Genomic DNA, 16,898 nt, shown 5'->3' with positions numbered 1-16,898 from the left:
ACATTCACAGAGAGTTGGGGAATGGCTGCAATCACAGCATGTAAGATGGTGACAGATGTACCCTTAGCCCCCTCCTCGATTCAGAGATGGTCTTTCCCTTTTCACGTAAATGGCCTCCTTGACTCCGCCCTCAAACCAGCGTTCCTCCCTGTCCAGGATGTTACATCCTCATCATTGAAAGAGTGTCCACTGGCCTGTAGGTGTGAACAGACTGCAGAGTCCTGGCCTGACGAGGTGGCTCTGCTGTGTTGTGCCATCCGCTCGGCCAGAGGTTGTTTGGTTTCCCCGATGTTTAAATCCTGCACTTAACAGCGTACACTATGTTACTCTGTTTGTGTCGGGGACCCGATCCTTGGGGTGGACCAATTTTTGGTGCAGCGTGTTTTGGGGTTTAAAAGCCACAGAGACCCGGTGTTTAGAAAAAATGTGTCTCAGCTGCTCCGATACTCCTGACACGTACGGGATCACTGCAGGTTTTCACTTGGGCACCGGTACCGGTCCGAGGCCCGGGGGTTGGGGACCGCTGATTAAGAGGACCCGAGGGAAGCTCGGAAAGCTAAGCAGAAGTTATTTGGAGAGGAGAGTGACTGCCGTTGGTTGAAAAGAGGTAAAAAAAACTTCAGTGGTGTGGAAACATTATGGGTTCAGTCAGACGTGGATCAAGTAGACACAGTGTGTAAACTTTGCTACAGTGTAGCTGCACCACAGAGCAACACTGCAAAGCTCACTAAACACAGATGTTTACATTTTTCATTGATTTCTTATATTGCAAACATTTGCACTGTTATCAGTATTTGCACTATTTTATATTATTTTTTGACAATCTTTAAAGTCATTATTCAACACATTGTTATTGTTAAATAAATATCGTCAAATAATCGAGATTCATTGGTGAATGTGTTATCTTTTGCCAATGATAGAGCTGGGTGTCATCTGCATAGCAGTGTAAATGTATGCTATGTCTTCTAATGATGCTGCCTAAGGGAAGCATGTATAATGTAAACAGAATTGGTCCTAGCACTGAACCCTGTGGAACTCCATAATTAACCTCAGTGTGTGAAGAGGACTCTCCATTTACATGCACAAACTGGAGTCTATTAGATAGATATGATACAAACCACTGCAGTGCAGTACCTGTAATACCTACAGCATGTTCTAATCGCTCTAATAGGATATTATGGTCGACAGTATCGAACGCTGCACTGAGGTCTAGCAGGAAACACAGATGGCATCAGTTCCCTCATCTGCAAATGGTTACTGAACTTCCTGACCAACCGCCCCCAACATGTCCGGCTGGTGAACGCTGCACTGAGGTCTAGCAGGACAAGCACAGAGATGAGTCCACTGTCAGAGGCCATAAGAAGATCATTTGAAAAAAAACACCTGGACTTCTTTAAGTCGTGTTAAGTTGAACACGTTTCACCTCTCATCCGAGAAGCTTCTTCAGTTCTGAACTGAAGAAGCTTCTCAGAATTATCTCTAATGATAAAAACTTTATTTGTGAAGAAGTTCATGAAGTCATTACTAGTTAACGTTAAAGGGATGGTTGGCTCAACAGAGCTCTGACTGTTTGCCAGCCTGGCTACAGAGCTGAAGAGGAACCTGGGGTTGTTCTTATTTACTTCAGTCAGTGATGAATAGTAAGATGTTCTGGCTTTGCGGAGGGCTTTCTTATAAAGCAGCAAACTATTTCTCCAGGCTAAATGATCTTCTAAATGAGTAATGAACCATGGGAGTTTGTGTTTGGTCTTGTTGTATTCTTTTCCTTTTTCTCTGTTTTTCTTTTCTTTTTTCCTTTTAGCAGTTTCTGGTTGGTTTATTCGTGTTGATAGTCCAAGGTCTTCTTAGTATTGGTATAGCTTTTGGATTCTGTTCATGTTAAAGTTTACATTTAAGTACCTGAGTTTTTGATTTAGTGTACCTCACCTCCCGTTGTTATTTTTATTCAATTATCAAGTTTGTATGTTAGAATGTGCCGTTTTGTGTTTCTTTATTTCTTACTTTGGGTTAGTCTCTGTTGGTATTTATCTCACCTGTGTTTCCCAGGTGTTTCCTCTCTGCTGCAAACACCCCTTTGTGTATGTTCAGTTGCTATCTGGTCCAAATATCTGCTTGCATGCCCTAGTGTTACCCGTTTCCATGTGTGCCTTTGTATGTGGTTTCATTTTCCCCTGTAGACTATGTAACTCATTAGCTAACTGGATTTCTGTTTTGTCTTTTGGACTTTTTATCAGCCTAAACACACAGCTCATCTGTGTCGCACTTAGCGTGGTGGGGCTTAAGGCATTATCGTCCATTTACTTACAAATCAGTTGACAGGTTTGTAAACTTGTAGCTTTAGTTTGTTTACATGAAAAAAATAAACTAAACTGAAGAAGAAGGTGTTGTCTTTATGACTATTGGAGAACTTACAGGATTTACTTTGTGGCTAGTTGCTAGCCTGTACAGACCTTTGCATATCTATAGTAACAAAGCAGACGTGGCTACTGGAAGTTTTTTAACTCAAACTTGCAGCGTACACATGGTAGTTGGTTCAGCTCAGATCACATGTACACCATGAATGAACCCCTCTGGACTTCATTTGGAACCGCACCAAAATCACCTCCACCAAAGGGTGTTGGTGCAGTTGTTTTAGGCCACACTCGAGTGCGCATATTGTGTTCGCATCTGCACAAAAGAGTAATATACAGGGTGAACCAGAGTACGATGAATGAATGAACCAGAAAGCAACCAGAGTATTATGGACTAAACACCCTAAGATTGAGGCTTTGAAGTAAAACTGTGTGTCGGTCTTTGGCTAATTAATAAGCTGGAGTGAAAGATTCACTCAGCCTTCAACTCAGCCTGTACTTTTTGTTAAATCATTTACTAATAGGACTTAGAAGAGAGAGGTCTAATGTCTGATACATTTAACTGTCCTGGTACAGTTGAAAACGGCTTTGTTTGTTTTCTTGTTTAGGTGGTCTGGGCCCAGACACAGTCTCCTGGTGGTTTGAGTTGGGTGTTTATTGCCACAATTCAGCCAAAATAAGTAAAGTCTGAATTTGCAGGTCCATGCCTATTGTAAGTGGGTTATGGTTTGAGAATGGCTTGGACACATACAGCTGCACCAGTCACCCAAAGGATTAGCGCTGTGATTGATTAGTCAATATAACCCTTGTTATATATAACCCAGAGAAAGGCGGAACATGTGAGTGCTATAAACCAGCGGTCCCCAACCCCCGGGCCACGGACCAGTACCAGTCCGTGAGTCGTTTGGTACCGGGCTGCGAGAGTTGAGGCTTGGGTGTGAAATTCACATTTTCAGGGTTTCCATGGGTCTTTTCCTGTGTTATGAACACATCTTTTTTCTTTTTGTACCGGTACTGGTTTTATTTCGTTGTATTTATCCGCGACACCTTAAAGGCCGGTCCGTGAAAATATTGTCGGACATAAACCGGTCCGTGGCGCAAAAAAGGTTGGGGACCGCTGCTGTAAACCATAAGATATGTTTGCCATCAACATGCAGGAACCAACTTGGTTATGTTACCATACCATCCATATACCATCCCTCCAGTAAAGCCCTCTGTGCTCCAGAAGCAAGTTAATGTTATTTATAATAGCCACCTTGTAGTCTCTACAGACTGATGACATCCAGGCAATCAAGCCGTGTAGGTGGACGAAACCAACCCCCTCCGTCTTTTGATATCAGATATCATTTGTCCCCAAATAGACTGGTTCAACTTGGGTTGGTTCTTTATAACCTCTGGGATCTTACCGGCTACTTCCGAAACCCCAGCACCAGGAAAATTATTTAGCAAAAGTTAGTAAAAAAGAAAGGCCAGGAAACTTTTTAAGTCTGACACAGCTCAGGCCAAGAGAACAGAATTCATAAATATTCTGAATGAAGTAATATCAAAATTGTACAACTTTCACCTGTGGTGCAGTTTTTTACGTTATTGCGTTGCACTTTTCAAATGAATACTGAGTTGTTAATGTCCCTCTTTTATTGTATAATGTGGCATTATGTTTCTACATCATCTCCTGCTGAAATTTCTTCCTGCAACTTGTAGCATCATCATCTGCAGATGGTTTGTTGCATTGACATTTTAAGAGGTCTTTGTTGTGTCTTTATATTTTTATCTGCTGTTTGTGAGGAGCTTCCTGAGAACAGCTGCTGCCTTAAAGAATAAACTCAGGGGTGCAGGAACAGGTTATTGACTGACTGCAGCCTGAGTCTGCATCACTGAAATAGACACAGATGTGTTTCTCTTGTCTAAATCCTCTGAGTTAATTTGTTTGAGACGATGTTCAGATGCAGTCAGAGGCTTTTGGAAGCCAACAAATGCAGATTAAATTTGCTTTTATTTAGTCAAACGTGGGTGTGTGTTCGTGTTGTTGATGTTTTCTGGCAGGAGCTCGGTTTCTCTTCAGTTTATAGTTTGTCAAGATTGATTTGTCTCAGATTGACACAACATGCTCACAGATGGAAACCTCCGCAGGAAATTCTGCTCTGCTGAATGTGGAGAGGAAATGAAAAACAGCTGAAAATTAAAAAATGTAATGTCTGCAACAGTGAGCATGTGCTGTTAAAATAATTTCTAACCTTATCATTCATTGGACTGTAAATGGACTGGTTCTTATCTAGCACTTTTCTACTCTGGCTGAGCACTCACCATTCACCCATTCACACCAGCACTTTTTTGTCTATGTTGTCTCTAAGTGCTTACAATCTAACAGTCACACACATTCATACTCCGGTGGATGCATCGGAGAGCAACATGGGGGTTGGTATCTTGTGAGCATTGTGCTGCATCAAATATCCTTCCACAGATGTTTTATTGTCGCTGCAATGGTGCTGCCGTCAACAGATTTAGGTCAGCGTTTTCCTGAAAGGAGCGCAAACTCGTGGAGGCGGACTGATCTGCTGAAATATAACTATGCCACAAGCACACAGATCTTCATTAAAAGTGTAACTACATGAAACTTCAGTTAAGCCACAATGATATCAGCCACTTATAATGGCTGATTGCGGGGGTTTCCATATGGAGCCTCAGTGATGACAGATTTCTCTCTAATTATTTCCATGATTGTTTACTTCATTGAAGCCGGTATCAATCTGAAATTTATTCATTTGTTTTTCATGCGACTAGTTCTTTTGATTTATCAGTTTAGATTCAGGGTGTTGTTGTGCTAAGAAGTATTATTGTAGGGTCTACCTTACAATATATGAGCTTCCTCCGAAGGGTGGCTGGCCTCTCCCTTAGAGATAGGGTGAGAAGTTCGACCATCCGGGAGGGGCTCAGAGTAGAGCTGCTGCTCCACATCGAAAGGAGTCAGCTGAGGTGGTTCGGGCATCTGACAAGGATGCCTCCTGGGCGCCTCCTGGGCGAGGTTTTCCGGGCATGTCCCACCGGGAGGAGGCCCCGGGGCAGACCCAGGACACGCTGGAGAGATTATATCTCTCGGCTGGCCTGGGAACGCCTTGGTGTTCCCCCGTACAAGCTGGAGGAGGTGGCTGGGGAGAGGGAGGTCTGGGCTTCTCTGCTTGGGCGACCCGGCCCTGGATAAGCGGAAGAAGATGGATGGATGTTTAATCTGAAGTGACTGCTTACACCCTCACTGTCAACCCTCTTTTTTATTCATTGGAAATCAGTTCAGCATTTGAACTCATACATACAAACTCTTCTCAGCTGTTCCTGTCGAGCTTGAATAAAATCTATTTACTAAGCAGAAAGAGCAGAAGACATGTGGACACTCAGGTTTTAGGCTTCGTGAAATATTCTTCAGTACACTGATGAAGATCAGAAGCATCCATTTCTTATTCTGTGTGCAGATCACATCAGGAGAGACAACACAAAGACAAGAGATGTCGAACCTGAAGACTCTTCTTCCTCCTCGCTCCCACTACACCTCCTGTCTTTGTCTCCTCTCCCTCTCCCCACAGCTCTTCCTCCATCAGGTGAGTCTGATTTGATCCTCATTGTGTAATTAGTGTGTTGGTGGAGTCACAATTGCTGCTTTCGCTAATTTCATAAGCTGTATATGGATCACGTGGTAAAGCCACTTCCTGTTTACAATGCTGTGTGTTTCCTGTCTGCAGTCAGAGTAAATCAAATAAGATAATCGTATAATCTATTGATAACAGGATCTGGTTGTGACACCATAGCAAGTTCAGGTTCTGGTTCCATGCTGTGATTCTGATTGTGCAGTAGGGCTGTGCGATATGACCAAAATCTCATATCCCTATATAAGACATTTATCGTCCTGACAACGATATATATCACAAAAATTTGACATTTCCTGCTAATTCGCTGAATCTCGGCCAGCTCGACTCATGTGAAGTGTTTTCAGCTGGACGTCGTTTACCTGGAGTCGAGTGGGTTTTTTTCTTTCATAGGTGGTACAAGAGGCTGAGGCCAGTTTGCACCATAATTTGCATAGCTCAATTTTCTGGTCTGCCTCAGACTTTTCATAAACAAATCATGTCCATGCTACAGAGGTAGGCCCTCGTTTAGGAATAAGGTCCTCGATTTGTTTTGACTGGTCCTTCTGTTTGTCACCATTTCAGTTTATTTGGAAAATCTTAACAGGATCTTGAGCTTTATTGTGAAAGGTTTATGTGGAAAATAAACAAGAGGATGGTGGAGCCACACAATGGTCTTACCGTCATTGTTGCTAATGACAGCGCATAAAAAGACTCACTTGTCTATCCGTAGTGTGGTTATAGTACCGTACAAGTAGCGCGAAAAACAAACTTCAAAGTAGCGCTACGCGTTCAGCGGGAGGCGTGGATGACGAGCGGCGATAAACTTGTGAAAAGCAAGTTATGCTCAACTCCACCGGTGGATTCTGACAGCGTGGAAAAGTGTGAAAACATCCACGATCACCAACGGATTTCGAAGGGCTGGACTGCTGCATGATGGAGAGGAGGACACCGCCACGGCCCTTCAGAGGGTGTTCGACTCTGACACTGACAACGAGGATTTGTTTGGTTTTGAAAGTGACAACGAAGGAGAGAAGCTGAGAGTGGATGACGAAGCCACCCTGAGCCTGTTCGTATCCGACACTGGAGGAGAGGACTTTGGTGGTTTCAGTGCGCAGGAAGAAGAGAAAGATGGTGAATGACTGACTTTTCTTCTTGTTAAAGCTGTGTCACTGCACCTGAGCCTGAAAGGTAGTCCGGATCTATTTTTCTGGTGTGCTGCAGGTTATTGTTATGTACTACATTTGTTACTCATTTATGAAGCACAGTACATGTTTCCTACTTGTACATATACCTAAAAAGTTATGCAAATATGTGCCCGTAACTTGTTTTTCAAAATATTAATAAAAGTGATGTCTCCAAACAGCCGTCTGTTTCCTGACAATTCGCTTTGTGTGCATATTCTCTTACATATGATGAGTCAACATTGAAACACCTGCGGCTTTTAGTCAGGTGCAGCTAATGTATGTACAAACCAGGATTTTCCCCTGATTTTAGCTTGTGCGGCTAATATTCAGGTGCGCTCTGTAGTCTGGGAAATCAGAATCAGAATACTTTATTAATCCCGAAGGAAATTAGGGTACAAATACGGTAAATATAAGAGAAAAAGAGAACTTTAATACAGCCACTACAGTGACCGTCAAAACCATGAAAAAATAGTACTGTAAACGGTTTATTTTGTAACACCACGAAACAAACGATAGCATATAATATGAAATGATAGATGTTTTCATATCATCATCCAATATATATTGTCATATCGAACAGCCCTATTGTGCAGATCTCTGCAGGTGTGGTGATATTGAACAGCTTGTTATGTGTCTCCTCTTCTGGCTGCGTTCATCTGTTTTTCAGCTGCTCATCACTGCTGTTGTCTATTTTTCATTTTGCTTATTAAAATCCAGCCGTACTCGATTTGACGCTGTGTATCTGTTCTGGTTTTTTGCAGCAGCGAAACAAATCTGCAGCTCAGCGTGTCATTACTGAAAATAAAGTGACTAACAGCCTCACAGACTCAAAACAGATAATAAACAGCAGTGGGGAGTCTATCGTCCACTGAGGAGTATGAAAACAAATATTTTTCCACAGTTTCTGTCTGACATCGGGTAGCTGCAGTGTGACTGATTTTATTAGCATCTGCTGCTGATCACAGTCTTCTTACTTTGACTGCTATAGTCCCTCAAAAAGAAAAAAGAAAATCACATAATAATTCAAAAAAGTTTAGGGAAGTCAAATGTGTACCAGTGTTAGTCAGTCTCAGATGTTTCACTGTTTCTGCTGCTGTGTGCAAAATAACAGATTCATCAGCTTTTATAAAATGTAAAGCAGCTCATTACAGTGCCGCGTCTTTCAGCTGTGTTGTCAGTTTTGCATGATTGACAAAGCAGATGCACAGCTGATATATGATGAAGACAAAGTTGAGTTGCACACCAAAGACAGTTATCAGGAACATGTCAGCCTAAACGAACCAAGCAAGTGTGAAAGAGGACTCCTGTCTTCGGTATTTTCATGTAACAGAAAACATAAATGTTGATATCATGCATGATATACTTGAAGGTGTAGCCCCTTTAGGGGTTAAATTAATGCTTCACCATTTCATTTATGAGGAGAAGCTCGGTGCTCTCTGTCAGCTGACTGTTAGCAGAGCGAGTGACATCTCTGAAAACATCTGAGCACTTTTGCAAACATGTTCTATGTTGACAACCTGACCAGACGTGAAGATTACGGCGCGACATTCGCGGCTAAAACACTGTTAAAAGTGTAGTTGGTGACAGAAAAACGGGGTATTTTAAAACTACACCACCACCATTGCTGCCTGTGATTTGAAATGCATTCTGGGGGCTGCCCAATCCCGGTCCTCGAGAGCTACCGTCCTGCAGCTTTTAGATGCATCCTTGTTCCCACACACCTGAATCAAATGAATGGCTTGTTATCAGGCCTTTGCCAAACAGATGGCATGCTGAAGAGGTAATCAAACCATTTGATTCAGCTGTGTTGGAGTAGGGATGCATCTAAAAGCTGCAGGATAGTAGCTCTCGAGGACTGGGATTGGGCAGCCCTGCATTATGGGATACCTGGCTGCTCCAAGTCCACACAAGCAATCGATTATCTAGGATCGACCTGTCTTGACTTATTTTGCACGGCAGCCAATCAAAATCACTCTCTCTTCCACAGCATGTCTTTATCCTGTCTTCCTTCTCTCACCCCAACCAATCACAGCAGATGGCCCCGCCCCTCCCTGAGCCTGGTTCTGCCGGAGGTTTCTTCCTGTTAAAAGGGAGTTTTTCCTTCCCACTGTCGCCAAAGTGCTGCTCATAGGGGGTCATATGATTGTTGGGTTTTTCTCTGTATCTATGAAGCGCCTTGAGGCGACTTATGTTGTGATTTGGCGCTATATAAATAAAATTGAATTGAATTGAATTAGATGCTCTCGATAGGACTAACGTACAGCCACATCAGTTGCCTCAGTGACCAATGATTCAACAGCCCAAGAATATACAAGCTGAGAGCTCAGCATCCACTTCTGCTCTCTGATGGTCTAAACTCAGACTGGAATCTAAAAAATGTGAATGGTGAACACTGACTGCTTTCCATGACTTCTTTAAAAAAAAATTTAAAAAATGATTTTGTCACAGAGAGAAGATAAAGGATCATGACAGTTGTATATAAACACCTGGGGAGAGAAAAAGGAGAGTGAAGAAGAAACTCTCATAATGGAAAGTCTTTCAGCCTGAGCCTGTTGCAGTATAACTAAGAGAGGGCCAGGGTCACCTGATCCAACCCTAATTATATGCTTTAGCAAAAAATGAAGCCTCATCTTAAAAGAAGAGAGGGTGTCCAGAGAAGAGGGGCCTGGAAGCCAACCCTACGCATCGTAGCAAACACATAACAGCTGCACACACAGGACTGGCTCAGAGGAGCAAGGGATTGTGGGAAGAAAATTAACTAATGCCTTTGAGAAATCTTCTCAGTCTCTCTCTCTCACACTCACACACACTCACTCACACACTCACTCACACACTCACACACACACACACACACACACACACACACACACACACACACTCAGAATCAAACACAGCTAAAGACCACTAATAGCCTTAATTTTATAAAAGCTGATGAATCTGTTTGATATTGTGAGTAGTCGACACAACACCACAAAGATAAATTATCTATCCGTCTAACAGGCATCTTTTAGAGTGCTTGACTATACTGACATGCGCAATCACATGTGTGACGTTCTCCTGACTAGTTGTGAGATTTATCTTAGTGATTATTCTGTGTTTATTTTACTGTCCTATTGAGCACTCATATGGCAGCTCAGAAAGTGTAAGAACCAGACTGTCAAGTCTTAGGGACTATAGCAGTCAAAGTAAGAAGACTGTGATCAGCAGCAGATGCTAATAAAATCAGTCACACTGCAGCTACCCGATGTCAGACAGAAACTGTGGAAAAATATTTGTTTTCATACTCCTCAGTGGACGATAGACTCCCCACTGCTGTTTATTATGTGTTTTGAGTCTGTGAGGCTGTTAGTCACTTTATTTTCAGTAATGACACGCTGAGCTGCAGATTTGTTTCGCTGCTGCAAAAAACCAGAACAGATACACAGCGTCAAATCGAGTACGGCTGGATTTTAATAAGCAAAATGAAAAATAGACAACAGCAGTGATGAGCAGCTGAAAAACAGATGAACGCAGCCAGAAGAGGAGACACATAACAAGCTGTTCAATATCACCACACCTGCAGAGATCTGCACAATAGGGCTGTTCGATATGACAATATATATTGGATGATGATATGAAAACATCTATCATTTCATATTATATGCTATCGTTTGTTTCGTGGTGTTACAAAATAAACCGTTTACAGTACTATTTTTTCATGGTTTTGACGGTCACTGTAGTGGCTGTATTAAAGTTCTCTTTTTCTCTTATATTTACCGTATTTGTACCCTAATTTCCTTCGGGATTAATAAAGTATTCTGATTCTATTTCCCGGACTACAGAGCGCACCTGAATATTAGCCGCACAAGCTAAAATCAGGGGAAAATCCTGTTTTGTACATACATTAGCCGCACCTGACTAAAAGCCGCAGGTGTTTCAATGTTGACTCATCATATGTAAGAGAATATGCACAAAGCGAATTGTCAGGAAAGAGATGGCTGTTTGGAGACACACTTATTAATATTTTGAAAAACAAGTTATGGGTACATATTTGCATAACTTTTTAGGTATATGTACAAGTAGCGGTAATTACAAGTACGAAACATGTACTGTGCTTCATAAATGAGTAACAAATGTAGTACATAACAATAACCTGCAGCACACCAGAAAAATAGATTCAGACTACCTTTTAGGCTCAGGTGCAGTGACACGGCTTTAACAAGAAGAAAAGTCAGTCATTCACCATCTTTCTCTTCTTCCTGCGCACTAAAACCACCAAAGTCCTCTTCTCCAGTGTCGGATACGAACAGGCTCAGGGTGGCTTCGTCATCCACTCTCAGCTTCTCTCCTTCGTTGTCACTTTCAAAACCAAACAAATCCTCGTTGTCAGTGTCAGAGTCGAACACCCTCAGAAGGGCCGTGGCGGTGTCCTCCTCTCCATCATGCAGCAGTCCAGCCCTTCGAAATCCGTTGGTGATCGTGGATGTTTTCACACTTTTCCACGCTGTCAGATTCCACCGGTGGAGTTGAGCATAACTTGCTTTTCACAAGTTTATCGCCGCTCGTCATCCACGCCTCCCGCTGAACGCGTAGCGCTACTTTGAAGTTTGTTTTTCGCGCTACTTGTACGGTACTATAACCACACTACGGATAGACAAGTGAGTCTTTTTATGCGCTGTCATTAGCAACAATGACGGTAAGACCATTGTGTGGCTCCACCATCCTCTTGTTTATTTTCCACATAAACCTTTCACAATAAAGCTCAAGATCCTGTTAAGATTTTTCAAAATAAACTGAAATGATGACAAACAGAAGGACCAGTCAAAACAAATCGAGGACCTTATTTCTAAACGAGGGGCTACCTCTGTAGCATGGACATGGTTTGGATGAAAAGTCTGACACGGACCAGAAAACTGTACTATGCAAATTATGCAGGAAACCTGGCCCACCTCGACCACAAACAGAAAACACTCGACTCCAGGTAACGACGCCAGCTGAAACACTTCACATGAGTCGAGCTGGCCGAGATTCAGCGAATTAGCAGGAAATGTCAAATTTTTGTGATATATATCGTTGTCAGGACGATAAATGTCTTATATAGGGATATGAGATTTTGGTCATATCGCACAGCCCTACTGCACAATCAGAATCACAGCATGGAACCAGAACCTGAACTTGCTATGGTGTCACAACCAGATCCTGTTATCAATAGATTATACGATTATCTTATTTGATTTACTCTGACTGCAGACAGGAAACACACAGCATTGTAAACAGGAAGTGGCTTTACCACGTGATCCATATACAGCTTATGAAATTAGCGAAAGCAGCAATTGTGACTCCACCAACACACTAATTACACAATGAGGATCAAATCAGACTCACCTGATGGAGGAAGAGCTGTGGGGAGAGGGAGAGGAGACAAAGACAGGAGGTGTAGTGGGAGCGAGGAGGAAGAAGAGTCTTCAGGTTCGACATCTCTTGTCTTTGTGTTGTCTCTCCTGATGTGATCTGCACACAGAATAAGAAATGGATGCTTCTGATCTTCATCAGTGTACTGAAGAATATTTCACGAAGCCTAAAACCTGAGTGTCCTGTCTTCTGCTCTTTCTGCTTAGTAAATAGATTTTATTCAAGCTCGACAGGAACAGCTGAGAAGAGTTTGTATGTATGAGTTCAAATGCTGAACTGATTTCCAATGAATAAAAAAGAGGGTTGACAGTGAGGGTGTAAGCAGTCACTTCAGATTAAACATCCATCCATCTTCTTCCGCTTATCCAGGGCCGGGTCGCCCAAGCAGAGAAGCCCAGACCTCCCTCTCCCCAGCCACCTCCTCCAGCTTATCCGGGGGAACACCAAGGCGTTCCCAGGCCAGCCGAGAGATATAATCTCTCCAGCGTGTCCTGGGTCTGCCCCGGGGCCTCCTCCCGGTGGGACATGCCCGGAAAACCTCACCCAGGAGGCGCCCAGGAGGCATCCTTGTCAGATGCCCGAACCACCTCAGCTGACTCCTTTCGATGTGGAGCAGCAGCTGCTCTACTCTGAGCCCCTCCCGGATGGCCGAACTTCTCACCCTATCTCTAAGGGAGAGGCCAGCCACCCTTCGGAGGAAGCTCATTTCTGTAAGGTAGACCCTACAATAATACTTCTTAGCACAACAACACCCTGAATCTAAACTGATAAATCAAAAGAACTAGTCGCATGAAAAACAAATGAATAAATTTCAGATTGATACCGGCTTCAATGAAGTAAACAATCATGGAAATAATTAGAGAGAAATCTGTCATCACTGAGGCTCCATATGGAAACCCCCGCAATCAGCCATTATAAGTGGCTGATATCATTGTGGCTTAACTGAAGTTTCATGTAGTTACACTTTTAATGAAGATCTGTGTGCTTGTGGCATAGTTATATTTCAGCAGATCAGTCCGCCTCCACGAGTTTGCGCTCCTTTCAGGAAAACGCTGACCTAAATCTGTTGACGGCAGCACCATTGCAGCGACAATAAAACATCTGTGGAAGGATATTTGATGCAGCACAATGCTCACAAGATACCAACCCCCATGTTGCTCTCCGATGCATCCACCGGAGTATGAATGTGTGTGACTGTTAGATTGTAAGCACTTAGAGACAACATAGACAAAAAAGTGCTGGTGTGAATGGGTGAATGGTGAGTGCTCAGCCAGAGTAGAAAAGTGCTAGATAAGAACCAGTCCATTTACAGTCCAATGAATGATAAGGTTAGAAATTATTTTAACAGCACATGCTCACTGTTGCAGACATTACATTTTTTAATTTTCAGCTGTTTTTCATTTCCTCTCCACATTCAGCAGAGCAGAATTTCCTGCGGAGGTTTCCATCTGTGAGCATGTTGTGTCAATCTGAGACAAATCAATCTTGACAAACTATAAACTGAAGAGAAACCGAGCTCCTGCCAGAAAACATCAACAACACGAACACACACCCACGTTTGACTAAATAAAAGCAAATTTAATCTGCATTTGTTGGCTTCCAAAAGCCTCTGACTGCATCTGAACATCGTCTCAAACAAATTAACTCAGAGGATTTAGACAAGAGAAACACATCTGTGTCTATTTCAGTGATGCAGACTCAGGCTGCAGTCAGTCAATAACCTGTTCCTGCACCCCTGAGTTTATTCTTTAAGGCAGCAGCTGTTCTCAGGAAGCTCCTCACAAACAGCAGATAAAAATATAAAGACACAACAAAGACCTCTTAAAATGTCAATGCAACAAACCATCTGCAGATGATGATGCTACAAGTTGCAGGAAGAAATTTCAGCAGGAGATGATGTAGAAACATAATGCCACATTATACAATAAAAGAGGGACATTAACAACTCAGTATTCATTTGAAAAGTGCAACGCAATAACGTAAAAAACTGCACCACAGGTGAAAGTTGTACAATTTTGATATTACTTCATTCAGAATATTTATGAATTCTGTTCTCTTGGCCTGAGCTGTGTCAGACTTAAAAAGTTTCCTGGCCTTTCTTTTTTACTAACTTTTGCTAAATAATTTTCCTGGTGCTGGGGTTTCGGAAGTAGCCGGTAAGATCCCAGAGGTTATAAAGAACCAACCCAAGTTGAACCAGTCTATTTGGGGACAAATGATATCTGATATCAAAAGACGGAGGGGGTTGGTTTCGTCCACCTACACGGCTTGATTGCCTGGATGTCATCAGTCTGTAGAGACTACAAGGTGGCTATTATAAATAACATTAACTTGCTTCTGGAGCACAGAGGGCTTTACTGGAGGGATGGTATATGGATGGTATGGTAACATAACCAAGTTGGTTCCTGCATGTTGATGGCAAACATATCTTATGGTTTACAGCAGCGGTCCCCAACCTTTTTTGCGCCACGGACCGGTTTATGTCCGACAATATTTTCACGGACCGGCCTTTAAGGTGTCGCGGATAAATACAACGAAATAAAACCAGTACCGGTACAAAAAAAAAAAGATTTATTCATAACACACGTGAAAAGACCCATGGAAACCCTGAAAATGTGAATTTCACACCCAAGCCTCAACTCTCGCAGCCCGGTACCAAACGACTCACGGACTGGTACTGGTCTGTGGCCCGGGGGTTGGGGACCGCTGGTTTATAGCACTCACATGTTCCGCCTTTCTCTGGGTTATATATAACAAGGGTTATATTGACTAATCAATCACAGCGCTAATCCTTTGGGTGACTGGTGCAGCTGTATGTGTCCAAGCCATTCTCTAACCATAACCCACTTACAATAGGCATGGACCACCAGGAGACTGTGTCTGGGCCCAGACCACCTAAACAAGAAAACAAACAAAGCCGTTTTCAACTGTACCAGGACAGTTAAATGTATCAGACATTAGACCTCTCTCTTCTAAGTCCTATTAGTAAATGATTTAACAAAAAGTACAGGCTGAGTTGAAGGCTGAGTGAATCTTTCACTCCAGCTTATTAATTAGCCAAAGACCGACACACAGTTTTACTTCAAAGCCTCAATCTTAGGGTGTTTAGTCCATAATACTCTGGTTGCTTTCTGGTTCATTCATTCATCGTACTCTGGTTCACCCTGTATATTACTCTTTTGTGCAGATGCGAACACAATATGCGCACTCGAGTGTGGCCTAAAACAACTGCACCAACACCCTTTGGTGGAGGTGATTTTGGTGCGGTTCCAAATGAAGTCCAGAGGGGTTCATTCATGGTGTACATGTGATCTGAGCTGAACCAACTACCATGTGTACGCTGCAAGTTTGAGTTAAAAAACTTCCAGTAGCCACGTCTGCTTTGTTACTATAGATATGCAAAGGTCTGTACAGGCTAGCAGCTAGCCACAAAGTAAATCCTGTAAGTTCTCCAATAGTCATAAAGACAACACCTTCTTCTTCAGTTTAGTTTATTTTTTTCATGTAAACAAACTAAAGCTACAAGTTTACAAACCTGTCAACTGATTTGTAAGTAAATGGACGATAATGCCTTAAGCCCCACCACGCTAAGTGCGACACAGATGAGCTGTGTGTTTAGGCTGATAAAAAGTCCAAAAGACAAAACAGAAATCCAGTTAGCTAATGAGTTACATAGTCTACAGGGGAAAATGAAACCACATACAAAGGCACACATGGAAACGGGTAACACTAGGGCATGCAAGCAGATATTTGGACCAGATAGCAACTGAACATACACAAAGGGGTGTTTGCGGCAGAGAGGAAACACCTGGGAAACACAGGTGAGATAAATACCAACAGAGACTAACCCAAAGTAAGAAATAAAGAAACAGAAAACGGCACATTCTAACATACAAACTTGATAATTGAATAAAAATAACACGGGAGGTGAGGTACACTAAATCAAAAACTCAGGTACTTAAATGTAAACTTTAACATGAACAGAATCCAAAAGCTATACCAATACTAAGAAGACCTTGGACTATCAACACGAATAAACCAACCAGAAACTGCTAAAAGGAAAAAAGAAAAGAAAAACAGAGAAAAAGGAAAAGAATACAACAAGACCAAACACAAACTCCCATGGTTCATTACTCATTTAGAAGATCATATTAGCCTGGAGAAATAGTTTGCTGCTTTATAAGAAAGCCCTCCGCAAAGCCAGAACATCTTACTATTCATCACTGATTGAAGAAATAAGAACAACCCCAGGTTTCTCTTCAGCACTGTAGCCAGGCTGACAAAAAGTCAGAGCTCTTTTGAGCCAACCATCCCTTTAACGTTAACTAGTAATGACTTCATGAACTTCTTCACTT

The 16,898-nt window shown here is 42.4% G+C and overlaps 1 protein-coding gene across 6 annotated transcripts in view; it reads left to right on the top strand.

The window, feature by feature from the left end:
- LOC102291754 (transcription elongation regulator 1-like protein) overlaps positions 1-16,898 on the top strand; it is a 62,710-nt gene that overhangs the window by 22,599 nt on the left and 23,213 nt on the right. For 5 of the 6 annotated variants that reach the window (XM_042224748.1, XM_042224747.1, XM_042224746.1 and 2 more), the window contains exon 5: positions 5,816-5,941. The exons of the other annotated variant lie outside the window; for it this stretch is intronic. In XM_042224748.1, the coding sequence (XP_042080682.1) occupies positions 5,816-5,941 (126 nt within the window). The remainder of the gene's footprint in view (positions 1-5,815; positions 5,942-16,898) is intronic. 6 annotated transcript variants of the gene reach the window in all.

This window comes from Haplochromis burtoni, unplaced genomic scaffold (genome assembly GCF_018398535.1).
Source record: "Haplochromis burtoni strain Fernald_Lab_line unplaced genomic scaffold, NCSU_Asbu1 Contig_148, whole genome shotgun sequence".
Taxonomy (NCBI): Eukaryota; Metazoa; Chordata; class Actinopteri; order Cichliformes; family Cichlidae; genus Haplochromis; species Haplochromis burtoni.
The sequence above is the reverse complement of the archived record's forward strand: the minus strand, read 5'-3'. Positions and strand labels throughout refer to the sequence as shown.